Source organism: Falco rusticolus, chromosome 1 (genome assembly GCF_015220075.1).
Source record: "Falco rusticolus isolate bFalRus1 chromosome 1, bFalRus1.pri, whole genome shotgun sequence".
Classification (NCBI taxonomy): Eukaryota; Metazoa; Chordata; class Aves; order Falconiformes; family Falconidae; genus Falco; species Falco rusticolus.
The window spans coordinates 82,221,547-82,239,170 of NC_051187.1; the positions used below are offsets into that span (position 1 = coordinate 82,221,547).

Here is a 17,624-nt window from a genome sequence, read left to right on the forward strand (position 1 = left end):
ATTTTACAGGCTCAAGAAATGATTATCTCTTGATTTGCAAAGTCTTCTTTTAAAAAGAAAACCCATTGCAGGTTTGTGCTTAAAAAAAAAATGTAACCTCCCTGCCCCTCATACCCACCCCCCCCCCAAAAAAAAAATGCATAGTGAAACTGATTTCCCTGTGAGCAGAGAACTTTGCTACTGAAGATGACAAGGGGTCCATGAGAAGCAATCAGGCCACTGCAGACCCTCACAGCCAGAATATAAACAGCGGGAAAAGCCAGTTACTGATGGAAAGGATGGCACCAGCAGTACCTGAGATGATGTTATGAGATTACACGTGGCTAGTGTAAAAAGGCATAGAGATAGATGACCAAGGTTAGGAGAATAACAGTTGGTCACATGCTACATGGAGTGTATTCTCAGCATGGCATCTATAGAACCTGAAAAAAAAATCTTTATTTTCTTTGATCAAAAATACGTATAGAAATGCCTGTTTTGAGGAAAATATCATACATTTTTTTCTTGTTTAACAAAATAAATTAAATATACATGACTTCTGTTTAAACTCTATATAGAATTACAAAGGTTTTATATTTGCAATTGGATTCATTTCCAGTCCATATAGGTATTTAATATGGTCCTTATTTATTTTCTCTTCTTTCTGTTTTTACTGTTGTTTGAACTGCAACAAAGTTGTATCATTTCCAAAATGTTATCTGATGGGAGGGGACAACCACACACAACCTAGGTGAGTATTTCTCAAATGCATTTCTTCCTACAATATTATTATTTCATTCTACTTCTTTCTTACTCTTTTTTCTAATGTTTTCATGTATTTTGCATTGACGTAGAAAATCCAGTAGCTTGTCACTGTGAGCCATCAGAGAAGGACAGCGTGTTTTGCTTTCTTCACCATCAGCAGTTCAATTATTATTATTATTAATTATTATTATTTCTTAAATATAAATATAAAGGTGTCCTGTACAATGTTCCTATTTCCTTCTTTCCTTTTTCCTGGTAGTGGCACTGAGTCCTAGGACCAGGGGAGCGGAACACTTGCAGTTTGATCTGCAGAACACCCCATGGGAAACATGATGCCTTCAACTTGCAGAAATTGAAGCAACTACCTTGATTAGCGTTTCAGAGTAAATGACCATGATTGAGAAGCTTTCAGCATTTCACGTTGTGAACAGAAATCAGGTTTTCCAGACCCTCTTGTGTCAATTTTTTCCCCTGGAAAAAGTGAATTGCTGATGTTTCCTCATGCTTTAGCACTAAACCTCAGCTACTTTAGAGCTCGAGTCACTCAGAGCAGGATGGGTCTGGCGGCTTCCCACCAAAACAAGTGATGTGCAGCAGGCACAAGAACAGCAGTGCCCATCCAGAAAAGCACCACAGTCACCTCTTGCTCTTCTTGTTCCTTTTAGCAAACAAGGAAGGAGGTGGTGGTTCACATCCCTGTGTCCTGTCTCACTTGTTGCCACCTTGATTAAAAAATCTGGGAAGGCTCCACTGTTGGAGATGGCTGCCTCTCTGCTGAGATTTGGAGTTCCTTCATTATTCCTCAGCTACATCCTGATTGCAATAATAAAAAAAAAAATCTCTTTTCTCTCTCTGTCTTTCTCTATTATATATATATTTATATAGATAGATATAGATATATACACATATATATACACACATACACACACGCATATACAATTATATATATATGTATATATATATTTAAAATTACATATATATTCTTTTCTGTCTGCTTTGCCTATTGCTGGCAGTGTGAGCTGACTTGGAGCAGTCTCTTCTGAGGTACCACGAGGAAAAGCCCAAACAAGCTACTGTACACGGCTGTCCTCTTAGCACTGGTACTGAATGTGCTGGTGCTGATGGACTTTGCCTTCCACATGCGAGTGGGTGTGGGTGTGGATGTCCGTGTAAATCTTTGGGTACATTTTGGATGCCATGGCCGGGGCGAGTGCAGGCCCTTGGGACAGTAAATGCTGCTGCTGCGCGACATATTCCTCATAGTTTATGGAGGAGATGCAGTCTTTGTCAGGGACCTGGGAGACACAGATCCTGTCCCGGGGCTGCGGTCGGTGCACGGGGGCAGCAGCTGGAGGGGAGCAGGGTTTCTTCTTGGTCTGGCAAAGCCACAAGAGGATTGTCCCAAAGATGAAGACAGCTCCGGCAGGGATGCCGATGATCACGGGCCAGGGCAGGCTGCTGGCCGAGGAAGGGGGTACAGGTGCACTCGGAGGCTTGGGATCTGGACATTACAGCAGGAGAGAGACAGAAAGAGTTAATTAAATGCAGGCAAACTGGATTCAAAACAGATGTCACACTTGGGCTGGCTTTTGTACAGGCTGTCTGGCAACCCTGCCAGACCAAGTAACAAGGGAGAAATCAAGCCAGCACATGTTTGGTAACTGCTTTGCTTTTCAGTGCTCCTGGAAGGACAAGCAACTCATTTTCTCTGGTTGGGGGAGAAGTCTTTGGAGGATTCTTTAACTTTCTTATCCAAGCTTTAATGGACACACTAGAGCCAGCCTGAGAGTTTCCCAAAACCCTCACTCTGCAATGAAGTGGGCTTCACTGCCCAGATTGAAGGACACAACACGGGACGTGTCAGTAATACCTCCATGTCAGCAGCCCAGGAGGCACGACCAGGTTGTGCAGAGCCATGGCACATTGCCCACTCACCTCTGGCAGGTCTGCGTGGGCTTTAGATACTCTTCAGTACCCCTATCTAGCGATACCGGAGCCACTCAGCAGTGCTCTGCCGAGGAAGGCAGCATGAATGTGATATTTTGGAGGTCCTGTGTGGCTGGAAGATGGAGGATGGGAAAAATGTAGGTGAGCTGATGTCCCCTCTTTGGTGCCCAGGCCATGGAGAACTGAAAGTTCACTTGGCATTAAAGTGTGTGTCCAACTCCCTACACCAAATGGGATCTACATTCACCAGTCTCTTTGAAGCTGCCATTGGCTTTCCAGGGGTAGCAAATTAAGCTACCAGAGGAGATAAGATGCTTCAGACAGCATCTTTCACACTTACCTCCCCCTTCCCCGCTCTGCTGTTGGCAGCCTGCATATCCCTGGGTAGCCACTCCATTTTCTCAGCCGGATCTCTTGATTTACCCCAGGAGGCGTCCTGGGGTAGGATCCTAGCTATTAAAATCCCCATCTAAATATCTGCCACCTGGGATTTCCAAAGCCCTAAAAAGTACCTAGGCACAGAATTCAGCTTGCAGGGAGACACTGAAGAAATTGAAAACCACAGGCTATCCAAATCACCCAATATGTTAAATTAAAAAATATATTGCTTAACTTTCAAGCCAAAGTTCTTTAAGACACTACTGTCTTTTTCTCTCCTTGACAAATAATCCTATGGCTAGTTTGAAATATTAAATATATACCATGTGGTCTCTTTGAAGTTAGAAGGACCTATACTATTGACCTCCATAGACAAAGCTTTGATTCACCAGCACTGGAAATTACAGAATAATTTAGGCTGGAAGGGGAGTCTGGAGGTCATCTGGTCCAGCCCGCTGCTCAAAGCAAGACAGGATCAGAGAACTGACCCATGATGCTGACCACGAAAACAACAGTCTTCATGTTGGTTGGCAGAAATCCTTTGCTGGGCTGAAATGAAAGTGTTTTGATATTCATCTATGCTGTTCTTCAGAGCTGTCTATGTAAAATCTGGTAGATTCACAAGCAAGACGGTGGTTTTTAACTCATGGCCTTGAAACCACATCTTTGCCTTTGAGGGCAAGCTGGGTTCTCCTTCTCCGACACTGCCAATAACGACAGGCCTGCAGGCTTTGCTTCTGGTACGAGGCCTCATTATAGTCCCATTAAAATCAATGGAAAGTCTCCCACTGATTTCAGCAGGAGCTGGATTGGAGTCTCATAGTTCAGAAACTCCCAGAGGATTTGAGTCATATCCCACCCACACAGCCTTCTCTTTAGGACTGACAGGCTTTCCAGTTGGGAGTTTTGTCCTCAGTCTAAGTGATGCAGAAGATGCCATGAGCATTCTCTTACTTGGCAGCCCATTGTCAGTATCAAAATTCAAGCCAGTGACTCTGGGCGGCTGCTGAGACACAGAGCATTGGCAATCAGTGAACAGGACAAGATGTGCTGCCGTAGTTACAGGAGTCACAAGCATCTTCCCCACTACCCACACAGAAAACCAGTCCTAACAGCCTGGGAGAGTTAATGATCTCTGTTTCTTTCTGGTGTCTTGACTGGAGACACCCCATCAGGCCTAAGAGCTAAAATGTTCTGATACTGGCTCCAGCACCTGCACTCTCTTAGTTGTGCTGGTCTTGTGATGGTGAAGGGAAGAAAAAGCAGTGAGATTGATTTTTGTCATAAAACCGGTGGATCTGAAGCTAGATTCACACAGCAAGATGAGGCAGAAAGAAATGCCCTTTTCAACACAAAAAATATTTATCAGGGCAGAACTGCAAAGTCAGGAGGCAAAGGAGCAAGTAACAAAGTGCCTCAAGCACACTTGATACAGCCTCAGTCAGACGTGGCCACCAGCTCTGAGGTCTGGGGAGAGAAGGAAGCAGCTGTGAGTTTGGTACAAAAGTCCCCAGGGGATCATTGGGTAAGAATTTAACTAATCAACCCCTCTCTCTGTCACACTCATTCTTTTCTTTTCGTTGTGACCGGGACAGTTTTTATTCTCTCATTTTATGGGCTCATATCATTGTTTCCTTTAACCAGTAAAAGCAATACAAACAAGAGCAAAAGAAAGAAGAAGTGTAAGGGAATGGGACTGGAAACTGCTGCTGTTCAGTTCCCCTCTCATGTCCTGCACCTTATCACTGAAGTGATGTAGTGCCTGCAACTGTGGTATCCTTTCCCAGCTCCTCTTCTGTACAGGAACAGATAATTCATTTCATTTCACCTTGCTGGAACCATTATTCCCCAAGAAGGGAGAAAAGGAAACATCATCAAGAGGATTTCAGCAGGGGCTGATTTATATCAGGGTTGATTTAGTCCCTCATTCATTCTTATCAGAACTGGGCATCACCGAGGGCCATGGAGCCTAATGGGCATCAGTAGTTGTATTAATAAATAACATGATGCAGACTACGGGTTCAGATGGGGAGGAAAAAAAGGCATAACTCACCTGGCAGGACTGTGAGAAAAGCACTGCGAAAGCTGTAGCCCATGGTGTTTGCCCCTAGGCAAATGTACATCCCTGCATCCTCTTCCTTGGCTCGAGTAATCATTAGTTTGTTCAGGTAGGAGCCATCGGGACGGGACCAGACTTCTCCCGTGGGCAGCACAACAAACTTCTGTCCCCCAACATCGATGGTTGAGTTGTACTTGCTCTCTGTGCCATACTCCACCCTTTTCAGCCACTGGATGACAGGTTTGACATCACTGCGGACTTTGCACTGAAAGGACGTGGTCCCACCGTAGTCTACTGTTGTGTTGACAGGGTGCGTCCCTGTCAGGATGGGCTTGGATCTTGTCCTCTCTGCAAAAAAACACAGGGAGCTCCATGAAAAAAGGTGTTTGCCAAGCTCATTAACTTATGATTGCAGAAACATAGGGAAAAGGTGTAGGAGGGATGCAAAATATTTGTCTAGTCCAACTCCCTGCCCCAAGGCAGGCTGAGACTTCTGCAAAACTCCTGATACAAACTTGCTCAGCCTCTGCCAAACCCTCTAATCGTGAATGCTCTCTAGTCTCACCAGACAACTCCTCCATTGACTGAGGCTTAGCAAGTCTTTTCTCATGTTCATCCTGAATCTTCCTGTTTCTAATATGGAAGTGACTTACTCTGTCTGCATCAGACCTGGAGAAAAGTTTGCCCTCCCTTTTAGCTCTCACATTTTCAGCCCTCTCTTCTGTACACTGAACAACCCTCTTAACTGCTAAGCAAACGGGGTCCTAAGAACCTCCTATACAAGGGTTTTCTCTTTGCTGTGTTTCTTCTCTCTCATGTCACTCATGAAGCATTTATATTTGGGTACCCAGTTTGTGGTGGTATGACTTGACACCACAGAAGTCAGACCTGGTGTTTCTGCTCTTTGTCCAGACTGCTGAATTTCCCCATTCCCTTGCTGTACATCACAGCTATGAGATGACAAAAGTGTACTCCCACTTACCCTCATGTATCAGGGACCATATCCCAGAATAATGGGATCTTAATGATGTAGCTCGATCTACACAGTCAGAGGCTGTGGCAATCTCTCTTGAGTCTTGACCATGGAAGATAAATGGCCTGATACTAGCCAAAAAGGCCAAAACCCATATCAGGATTAAATCTGGGCAGTAGTACAGGTCTAAACGTGAATGAAGTGGATTATTTCACTGTAAATGTTCCCTTGATATTGACCCTGACGATGTCTTATTGATGTTTATAAATACCTGAAGAGTGAGTGTAAAGAAGATGAAGCCAGGCTTTTTTCAGTGGTGCCCAGTGAAAGGACCAGAGGCAGTGGGCACAAACTGAAACACAGGAGGGTCCTTCTATACATCAGGAAACACTTCTTTACTCTGTGAGGGTGATTGAGCACTGGCACAGGTTGTCCAGAGAGACTGTGGCATCTCCATCATTGGTGATATTCAAAAGCCGACTGGACATGGTCCTGGGCAACCAGATCTAGGTGACCCTGCTTGAGCAGGGGAGGTTGGACCAGGTGACCTCCAGAGGTTCCTTCCAACCTCAGCCATCCTGTGGTTCTGTGATGCTGTGTCTTACTACCGTGCCTATTACAGTGCAATACGTATTCTCAGATACAACCTCATTTTTTAATCAGATTATTTAAAAGTACATATCTATTGAAAGTCCACACCAGAACCACTATGGCTACTACCACTCTGGGGACAGTGACATGTACCTTCTCCTTTTGGTCTTCCCAAATGTCCCCTAAGGACAGACAAAATCGCATGGGAAAAGGCCCCTTCTTTCATGGACTAATGGCAGGATATCAATATTGTCTCATTTTTTTTCTGGGAGTCCTTCAGCAGATATCTGTCACCTCTGTTCCTGGACCTGATAGCTGGGGACCAAACTCTACTGGAAGCCATCCCATGCCATGTCATCCACTGCTGGGGAAGCTGAAACCACAGGTACTACCAGTGAGGAAGATCTTCTCTTCATCCTTACCTCCCTGCTTTTATTATTTATTTCTTCAGACTAATCGTCCCCACACTCACTATGGAGCAAATTTTTTTGGAGGAAGATCTCAGAAGGCTTTTTCTTTTCTAGCCAATAACAAAACCCTTCCCTTCTCACATTTTTTTTGCCTCAAGTCTCATCTGATGAAGGAAACAAGATGGTAGGGAAGAAAATTAAACACAAGACGTTCACAAGACCATCCTTTCCAGCATGATCATAAGCCTCAGGTTGTGTCAACACCACATAAAGTCAAAGGAAAAATACATCCCTCATTCTAAGGAATGTTTGGATTTATTTTTTTTTTTCATGCTAGCAACAGAGAAATCAGTCACAGTTTCCAGACAAGGTGGTACTGCAAATCTTTATCCTAGGCACAGAGAGAAATTATGGTATCACAGTGGGTGGTAACTGCTGGCAACCATCAACCTCTTGTGACGGTGAACACTGTTGGATTGAGCACGTAACAAAGCAGCTCCCACCAGCACTGGCTTTGGGGTGAGAGGACTGAACAATGGACCCTCTTTCAAAAACTCAGGATACTTTCAATAATAAGGGCTCTAAAGATGTGCTTGGGAAAGAAGAATACCAGAGTGGTCTCTATAGGCTTTGCCTTGGGACTACGAGCAGGAATCGCAGCTGGGGAGACTGAGACTCAGATAAGCAGGACTTAGGAGTGGAGGCTCAGGGGGGGAAAAACGGAGGAAATTGAATAAAACCTGTAATGCTCCACAGAACGATGTTAAAAATAGAAAGATGTCTGAAAACTGCTTAATGCCCTTATCTCTTTGACTCTGGTTCCAGCTTTGGTTACTGTTTTCACTCCTAGCCAGCAAAAGCTAATGAAAACAAAGGTTACATACATCTTTAAGTTGATAAAAACTAAGATAAACAGGGACACAGAAAGGGGTTTGTTCATGGTGCTGTCTGGTTTTGATGAACTGAAAATGCCACAGCTGCCATTAGGATGGGGCTTGATTCATTTCCCTGTCTCTGCTCCTGGTTTTAGTGTAAACACATGTTTTTACTGTCTCCACACAGCTGCATCTTTATCAATCCCAGATGTCCAGCAGGTTTGTGCCTTTGGAGCCCAACAGAGCTCCCCACATGTGCTTTTAATTCCTGTGATTCTAGAGAAAGGACTTATCACAGAGCAGATCTTTACCTTTAAGAACAATCTTTCGCACTGGGACAAACTTTCACATGCTAAAATGCACTCACAGACAGGCAAACAACATGCTTTCCATGTGGCTGCAAATAGCCCTCCACGCCTCTGCTCCTCATTAACAAAGGCTGTTCAATTTTCCCTCCACTCAGCTCATCTTCTCTACTTTCGTGAGTTGGCTGCTCTGTAATTACTTCCGTGACAACTTATGATGATGTCACAGACAAAGGACAATGATCTAAGAATGAGAGCTCTTCTCTGATAGACTTAGGTAGGATTTGAGTATAATTACCTTCACTAATAATAGGGGAAACAGGAGATTAGACAGCAAGAATCAGAATAGCTAGAGAGTAACAAAAGCAATTTACCCCACCACAATGCAGGGTAATCCCCCCCAGCTCATCTTCTAAGGGCTGAATCTTTAAAGCTACACAGGCACCTAAAGATACAGACAGGACCCCAGTAGGTTTTGGGGGTTTTTTTTAGTATCTCGTTTGTACCCACCTGAACTTTCAGATACCCAAATGTTTTTTTAAAATCTTGCCCTAAAGCCTGGTCTGGCTAATCACTTTAGTGATAAGGTTTCTGCTAATTCCCTTGGGAGACTTCTCTAATGAAGTGGGCCTCCTATCACAGCTATCTACATTTTCAATTGATTGGTTTCACCCTGTTACCGCTCTGATAGAGTAATCTGGACCATCCTAAATATTTCCACCCCTCTTCTGTGGCACATGAAAGGGCTTTCTCAGTTAGTTCTCAGGCCGTCCTTGAACTGAGTCCATTGGTAGTATAAAATTGAGCTGGGCAATAGTGAACTTTTACCATGCAGATGCCCTTAGAGATGACTGTTTCCCAGGTTTCCCTCCTCATTTCTGCTACTAAATTGCATGTTGCTACTCTGTCTTGCCCAGGTGTTAGGTTTATTCTAGACTTTTGGCAATACTTGCCCTGTCTCTGCTGATGTTTTTAATACTTTCCCATTTCTGTGTCCAGTTATCAGCACTGCACACTTGCCATCAGTCTCTTTACCCACCCAGCCCCCTTCTCAAAGCTCCCTCCCTGCCTTTCCACCCCAGACACTGCACTTACGGATTACTTCAACTTTGTATGTTGCATTAATTTCCCCAACTTTGTTAAACACCCGGCAGGTGTATTTCCCGCTGTCCTCTGGCTTTAGGTTCTTCAGGTTCAGTGTCCACTTCTTCTTCTTGTTCTCCCCAATCTCTTGAGGTGTGAGGGGCTTATTGTCCTTCAGCCACGTGATGTCGGGCCGTGGGTTCCCACTGGCCACGCACTTCAGGCGGATGGAGCTGCCGACAGGACGGGCGATCACTCTCCGTCTCATCTTGGCGGGCTGCGTGAACCTGGGCCGGGCTGCAAAAGGCATGAAAAATTGACTGTGGTGAGCAAAGGGGATGCAAAGAAGGATACCACTGTCAAATGTTACAGCCGAATTTGCTTGAGATGCACCCAGCAGCCCCATCCATACCAGTGTATAACTCTGGAGATATCGATCCAACCTGACACATTTGAATGTCTACTGGACTGCTGTGGCCACTGCATTAGCGTTCTGCATAGCACAACCCTGGAACTTCTCCATGTCCATAAGGCAACTGTGTCAGACCATCTCACAAAATAATACCAAAATCGTGCCACTGTCACTGAAGGCAAAATGCAGTCCCGTAATCACATTATAATTGTTACCATATTCCATGCCACAAATGCAAGCCCTTAGCCAAGACCAAAGGAAAAACCTCAGATTCCTGTCAGGCTGACCATTTTCTAAACCTTTTGCTGGTCACTTGAAGCTTCCTTTTCTGGAGATGTTTTGCCCCTTAGTTGCCACTGGTTTTAATGGGACTTAGGAAGAGTCAACATCTTTTCAATATGTAGGAAAGTCTTAGAAGTGTGCCAGACTTTTTGTATCTTGATCTGAACTTAAATGTATGCAATTCATTCAACACTAATTTATGAAGCATTTACACTGAAAGGCCCAAAGAAGCAAACAAACAAATGGAAAGACCTCCCAAAAAACGCCTTGAGTTTGTTATTAGAAAATACCTCATGCCAGCCCATCCCGAAAATGGAAAAGCTGAAGCAATAGCTGCTGGTGACAGAATCATGGGTTAAGACTGTCACCTTGTCTTAGCAAGGAAATCACCAGCATTTCTAACAGCAGTGACAAGAACACTAGAGAAATGCAAGGTTCCCACGAGGCAAAGTCTGAAACTTGACTGCACCTAACTTAATTCAGATTATGTCAGAATTACAGAGGGAAAGAGGTGGCACCTTTATACCCTAATAGCTTTACTGAAATTGCAGAGAGTTTTCCTGCAAAGTCATGAGTTGGTCTACCTAATCAATAGGAAGAAAAAGATGTTTGCAAACTTTTAAGACAGTTGAAGCAATAGAACATGATCTATTGCAAGGCAACAGCTTGTAGAATTGTATCCTGCAATGAAGAATTCAAAAGAAATTACAAATTCATCGCAGCTACCTTTTAATTATGCGATAGCAGTCCGGGGCACTTCTAACTGCCGTCTCCTGCTAAGATTAACACCACTGCTGACTCCCAGTTGGTATGTTCTCCCAACACCCAAAATACTCCTGCCAAATTCACCTGTCTTTTTATTTTGGCAAAGCCATTTTCTTCAAGTCCATTCAGCATTTCCACAACAGATTTCTCCCCCTGCTTTTGAACCCTGTCTCTTGCTTACCATGATCTTAGTCTTCAGCCCCAAAGGGCAGTGTCCCTGCAATTTTGCACTGCCCTGGTAAATCCTCCCTGATCCTTTTTGTAGTAAATAAGAGAAACAGGTAATGAGTGGCCTGTCCCATGGCACACTGGGTTGAATTATGCCCACCAGCCACTGGCCTTCACCAACGGCAGCTAGAAAGTCACAACCTCAGCAGCACATAACACACCAAAGCAAGCTGGGAACACTGTGATTCAGGTATCGGGGAAGTTAGCTACAGCACAGAGGGGTGGGATGCCCTACTAGAGAGCCAGCCCTGCTCTGGGATGTGCATTACAGCAGAGCTTTGCTGGATGGAGGAGGCTGGTCTGCAGCTTCCTCTTTCCAGGCACTGGGGAATGGCAGCCATTGCCCTTTAAGGTCTGTGAACATATCTCTTAGTCCTTACCCCTCTGCAGCCTTGCCCAACATCCCTCCCACTCGGAAGACACCCTTTGGCATACCCCTCTCTTCAGAGTCCTTCTTTGTAGGGGAAACCATCTGCATCTGTCTCTGCAGCCTTCCCTTGCCCCCCTTGGCTGTCATTTTGGGTCCCAGCCATTTCATGTTATTTCAAACTCTTGCTTAGAAATGCTTTACTCTCCATACAGAGGCTTTCATGTGTAATCTAATGAACCGGAGCAACTCCAGCACTGAAAGTCCTTGCTGTGACAGCTGAACAGCAAGTGTGACATACTAACCCACTCCACAGGTCACAGTGCAGAAATTGCTGGGTATATCCTTGGGAGTTTGCTGCAAGAGGAGGCCCCCTCCCAGCAAAAACAATCACCCTCCCAGAAAGACAATTAACCCTGTCAGAGCTGCATGTTGTGAGCAATGACAGACTGAAATTAAAGTTTGAACTGAAGGAGACATGCCGATAAAGGCTGTCGTGGAAATCGAGTAAATGTCTGCAAGGTGCATGAAGATGCTAAGAACCAGCTGTGAAATGGGCCTGAACAGATATCCTCTAATATAACAGCAATTTACTTTGAGACCAGGAACTGCAGGTCCAGGGATGTGTAGATGCTCATCGGATGGGATTCCTGGGCTGGGGCTAACACACCAAAGAGCAGGCTGGGGACAGGACAGTCACACTGCCCATGCAGAGTGAAGGGTCTAGCGAGTGAATCTAAGCTCTCACCTCCCCTCACCTCTTCCCTGCTTGCACAACAATATTTCATAAGGACTTGGTGGTGTCCCAGCTCAGTAAGAGCATTGTGAGACAGAAACCCTTTCCTCTCCAAAAAAGCAGGCCAATAACATTTCTGGGTTTCCTCCCACTGTGACTCCCATGAATCTGTCTGGAGTTTTGCATTCACTCCTCGTACGTTGTTGCCCAGATACATCCCAAACTACAGGTAAAGCTAAACTTCTTTGGCTCTTTCTGTCTTTCTTTATTCTTCTGTTTAAAGAAGGTTAAGTGATTATGTGGTCTCAAAAGCTGCTCCCGACTGGGTGCAATATGCTGAAACCAGATCCCATTTACACAGTGCTGAATGTTTCCTCGACAAAAGCCTGAATTGGAGAAGTTTAAAAAAGCCAGTTAACAAAAAAAGGAGAAAGAGAGAGAGAGACACACATAAAAGCAAAAAAGAGACCCAGCGAGCACAAAGGAGGAAGTGGGAGAAGCAGCAGTATGAGAAAGGCAGAAAAAGTCTCTTTTGAGTTGGTGCTAGTAGATGTCTGTCCCCAAATCTGCACCATTTACAAAAGTTTTGCTTGTTGGAGTGCCAGTGAAGGCCATTAAAAGTGCCTCTGTGTTATTTATACTTCACATGCTTGCTCTCCTCCGCATCACTTGGCGTTTGCTTCATAAACATGAACCACACATTTGTACAGTATAAATAATGCCACACACAAGAGCAAGGGAAAACACAAGTGGATGGGGACAAAGAGACAGTGTTGTGTACATGTTCCTTGCTGAAATGCTGTTTACCATGAAAATTTATTCAAGCTAATGAAAATTAAAAGGAACAGAAAGCTGTCAGCACAAAGACCTGGGAAGGAATTCTGCAGTCTCCTCTCCCTGTGGGACACCTCCAGGTGCATGGATTAGTCCCAGAGGCTCCTGTTAGATGTTGCTCATGCAAACTCAAGATGGTTAACTAAAACATATAGCCTGCTGCAACCCATCACAATTACCTCCACACAGTGATAGTCAGTACCACTTCAAACTTTCATGATATCCATACAAAAGTGTCATGATATGACTAAGTATTGAAATACTTTCAAGTCTTTTGGATAAGAGCTCGTTCAGTTGTGGGAAGATGTGGATGGGGCTATCCATCTTTCCCCACCTCAGCTCCCTGCTCTTGATGGGGGCAGGACTTCTCCACAGTGACACCAGTCAATGATGGTAGTTGGAAAGCAAAGTGGAGCTTTTTTTTACTGTTTTTCCTCTTCCACTTCTCCAGGGCCCAGGACCCTGCAAACACAATCCTCCACCCATCATCCTCCAGAAACCTGCAGACACACACTGACCCTGCTAGCACATCAGCTCACACAAGCAATTTGCTGGTGAACACTGCTGGATGGAAAGGGCTCTGGGGGCTGTGTGGCCTGTCCCAGCCACTTCCCTGATCTGGGAGAGGAGACAGGAGGAAGAGGATAAAAACAGAGGTGCAGGAACACTGCAGCACAAAGGAGGACTGGGCCATGGCAGCACAGAATTAGACGCAATCTGATATGGTATTGTCAATGCCAAATAATTTTAGCAGTGCTTACATCTTTTTGCGTAATATTATTGTTGTATTGATCCATCATCCACCAGTTCTACAAGGAGCACATCTGCCATGGCATTCAATGTCTGCCCCTATCTCCACCACATTAATTAAGAGTGGAGAGATGGCAGCTTTGCTTGCTAGCTGCTGAATCTCTCCTGAAGAGCTCCTGACCTGTAGTTTATCTAAGCCACCCTTTCACAAGCTCTCAAATGCTGTCATCCTTTTCCAGAACGACTGGAGGTTACCTTCCTCAGTCTCAGATGAATCTGTAATTCAAAGGTATTATGGCACTGCCTCCTCCAGGTGTGGCCTGGACTATACCACAGCACACCACATCCCTTGCTTGCCAGCTCCTGAAGAAAACTGGCCTCAGCTCAAGAGGTGGGGACTCATATGGTGAAAGCTTGACAGGTTACACCCCTACTATTGCTATGAGGTTACTCCCTGGCCATGAATATGGTACAAAGCCATCTCTGTATTATAAAATTAAAAGGAGGGATGTACTGCAAGAGCAAAATAGAAATGCTGTGCTTCATGTCTCAAGGTCATAAACTCACATCACACTCCTGTCAGTAATGGCCAAAAGCTGTTTGGCATGAGCCTGATAACTTACTGTCCTTCAAGGACCAAACTTTGGACCTGCAAGTCTTGCGGTGATTCAGAACCTGTTCCAAGTGAGATTTTAGCAGTTCCCCAAAGCTCTGCAACAGCATCAAAATCCTATGCTTGAACAGTCCAGGGCTTACAGAAATTCATGCAGGTGTCTAAAAGAGAGGGTAATTTGAAAAAATACTCAGCTTTGGCCTAATGCTAATTCTCCTGAAGTGAAGTCAGACCTCCCATTTGCCCTCAGTGGGATCAGTGTTATGTTGGCACTGAAGGCTTTTGGAAATATTGCTGTAAAAGTCAATATGCCTTTTATATAGAGTCTATGAAAGCTATAATAGCTGCACACGCAAAAGAAAGTCACTGCCCAGAAAAACAAATGCAAGGGAGAACCATGCTGGGGTATATGGCAGGGGGCCCTAGAGCGGACCACGGGCTGCATTTCACAGAAGGACCCTTGGATGGGATCCATTCACACTAACACATTCAGCTGACACTCTGGATTTTATTTGACCATCTGTAGGGAGAACTCACTGCAGTCGCTCTGTCTTTCCTTTTCTTCAGCAACTGAGAAACATGCCACGTGAACAGCACTGAACCAAGAACCAAGGAAAACCAAAAAGCATACACTGCTCCTTACCCCATTGCTTCCCAGAATGATCTTCATATTCCCCATTAGAGCCTTCAGGTACCTGGCTTTCCTTTCCTGAGCTGGCATCATCTGCAAAGGAAAGGAAAGGAAAAGGAAGATGTTAAGGAGGTTTCCTGCAGCACAGCAGCATGATAACAAGAGTTTGCATTTCCTCCTGAAGGCACCATGCAGCTGAAACACATTCAATATACATTTGGCATCCACAACCTGGCACCTACAGCCTGGCCAGTATAATGAACAATTTAGTTTGCCACTTTATGAGCTTTTCGGCAGGCTACCAAAGCAACGGGAGATTAATCAGTGTTTCCATTAATAGCTGACAAAAGCCTCTTTGTTTACGTTTACAGGTTGCTGTTCCCTAGGAGGAACTGGTCTGTTGTACCTTGTATGCAAATAATGGTATAAATCAAAATTACAGATAATTAAACCTAGGAGGTGGAGGAAGACTTATGTGATAAGTCACACCAAGCACAAGCAGTGGAATTAGGGCCACTAATTCACTTTTCAGCTTCCACACAAAATCAGGAAAGCAAGTAGGTCTAGGGTCAAATGAGCCCCCCAGAAATGCTGAATGCAAAGCTATGGCTGGAGAAAGCAATAGTGAATTGAAAAGCTGTTTGGTTGGGGTTTTTTTAATTAACAAACCCATCCACCTGTATTGACATACCGCTTCATCCCTTATCACTCTGGCTGTCTATGCCACTACCACAGAGCAGCATCAACATCTCAGCTCTGTGCCCTGTACTGCTAGAAGAAATAGAAATCATCACCAGGTGAAACACCCACTTCTCTAGCAGCCCCCACTTCAAATTGCTGCTGTGATGTGGCCACCTACAAGGTCTCCACAAGGGCCAAGGGAGTAGGAGAGTGCCCTGAGCCTCCTTCTGCAACTCAGGTGATGCTGGTGGCCTCACACCTCTGCAGTGCCCAGATGTGAAGTTCTTTCCCCTCCAGTAACAGCCCAACTTGCACTGCACAAGTATTCAGCTCAGAGCATCCTTTTCATTCTTACAGCAATGCATCACACCAGGAAGGACGTCCACCTGAGGGACTTCAGACCTACAGGTGATGACACAGCAAAGTATGGCTCTTCCAAGGCTACTCCTGTGCACTATAGGTGGCACACCCCATACAGCAGCTGGATTTGAGGTGAAGATCTTGCTCAAGAGCTGCTCAGCTCCTAGTTAAAGCACAATGAAGTGTGTGAAGTTTGATTTTCAGAGACAGGTCAGGTGAAGGCTGGGAAAAATTCACCTCAATAAGGAACTGCTCCACAACGGTGTAAAAAAAAATAATAATCAAGAGAAGTAGAAATATCTGACCTAAGGAATGAATCCCTCCAAATGCCCAGCCCCTAAAACCCATAAGAAAAAGGTCTCATGAGAAAAAGAGAGGAAATTTCATTCTATAATCTCTACAGCAGAGAGGAAAAACTTAGCTCAGCTTATACGTGACCATGATCGTCCCGTCCCATCTGTCCCCAAAATAGACAAATAGAACTGCTCTCTACAGTTGTTTCAGAAGTTGGGTTGTGCTTAAACAGTGTTCAGTGCATAAACATGTGCAGTCTCTCTGAGAGAATGTGTGTTTAACCCCATCCTGACCCCAGTTTCTGCTATTTTGGAAAATCATCCTGTCTCTTCAGCATGGGGCATTTTACGCCAGCACATGCTCCCCTCTCATTTGCCGCTGTCCCTTAAGCAGAAAGCCCGCAATACCATATGGGTTTGTCCCCCCTTCGACCCTGGCAGGTTCTTCTCCTTGTGGTTACTTCGGCACAGTTTCCCCTGGAGGCATGTACAGCTGTCACTTCAAGGGGAAAAGAAAACTTTCAGGGCAGCAGCACGCCATGCTCTTACTTCAGCAGCTCACTGCAGCTGACTGCCCCTTCCCACCTTCTCTCACCTCCATCCATCACTGGAAACCCAGAGGCTTTCCCGGGTGCCCTGGCCAGCTCCCAGCCCAAACTGCAGGGAAGCATGTGAAATGCAGTCACACTCAGGAAACATCAACTCTTCAGGAAACATCAACTCTCACCAAGTGCCACGAGTGCAAACGTACCATCGAGGCTCCGCTGAGGCTGGCCCACAGCCTGTGTTACAGAGGAGGCAAGTAACCCATGTGCTGCTTTTTGAAAATTTATTTTTACAACCTTGGCAAGACAAATGCAGGGAATACATATATACCCATTATATATGATGGCTTGCATATGACAGATTGTCTCCTTTCAGTCAAAATACTGAATTGATTATCTTCTGGCACTTGCACAATTTTTCACATAAATATCAGTAGTACTATGAATGAAATCTTGGATGCTCTCTGACAGAGAACTTAGTAAATCCCTTAGCACAATTAGAAAAATGCATTGGGTAACAGAAAAGAAAGAAAAACTGCGGTCAGAGATGTAGGATTCCTGCCCATTGTTAACTGCCGAATATCTTAAAAGTGGTTAAGATGTTTAAGTGGCGATGTTCTGTCAATTATATCTTAATCCTACTCAGCTTGATGTACAAAAAGCAGTGTATCCTCCCTCGCCTCCCGCCTCATGTTACAGTATATCAGCCCATGTGCACTCCTCCTGCCTACACTGACTGGCGTTCTCAACGCCCCTTGACAT

At 44.8% G+C, this 17,624-nt stretch overlaps 1 protein-coding gene across 3 annotated transcripts in view; it reads right to left on the reverse strand.

Moving 5' to 3' along the window:
• Positions 1-414: 414 nt before the first annotated feature.
• FGFRL1 (fibroblast growth factor receptor like 1) overlaps positions 415-17,624 on the reverse strand; it is a 179,088-nt gene continuing 161,878 nt past the window's right edge. For all 3 annotated transcript variants that reach the window (XM_037387007.1, XM_037387017.1, XM_037386998.1), the window contains 4 exons: positions 14,996-15,076; positions 9,378-9,662; positions 5,123-5,476; positions 415-2,245 (listed from right to left, as the gene is read on the reverse strand). In XM_037387007.1, coding sequence (XP_037242904.1) covers positions 1,836-2,245; positions 5,123-5,476; positions 9,378-9,662; positions 14,996-15,076 — 1,130 coding nt within the window. In that variant the 3' untranslated portion in view covers positions 415-1,835. The remainder of the gene's footprint in view (positions 2,246-5,122; positions 5,477-9,377; positions 9,663-14,995; positions 15,077-17,624) is intronic.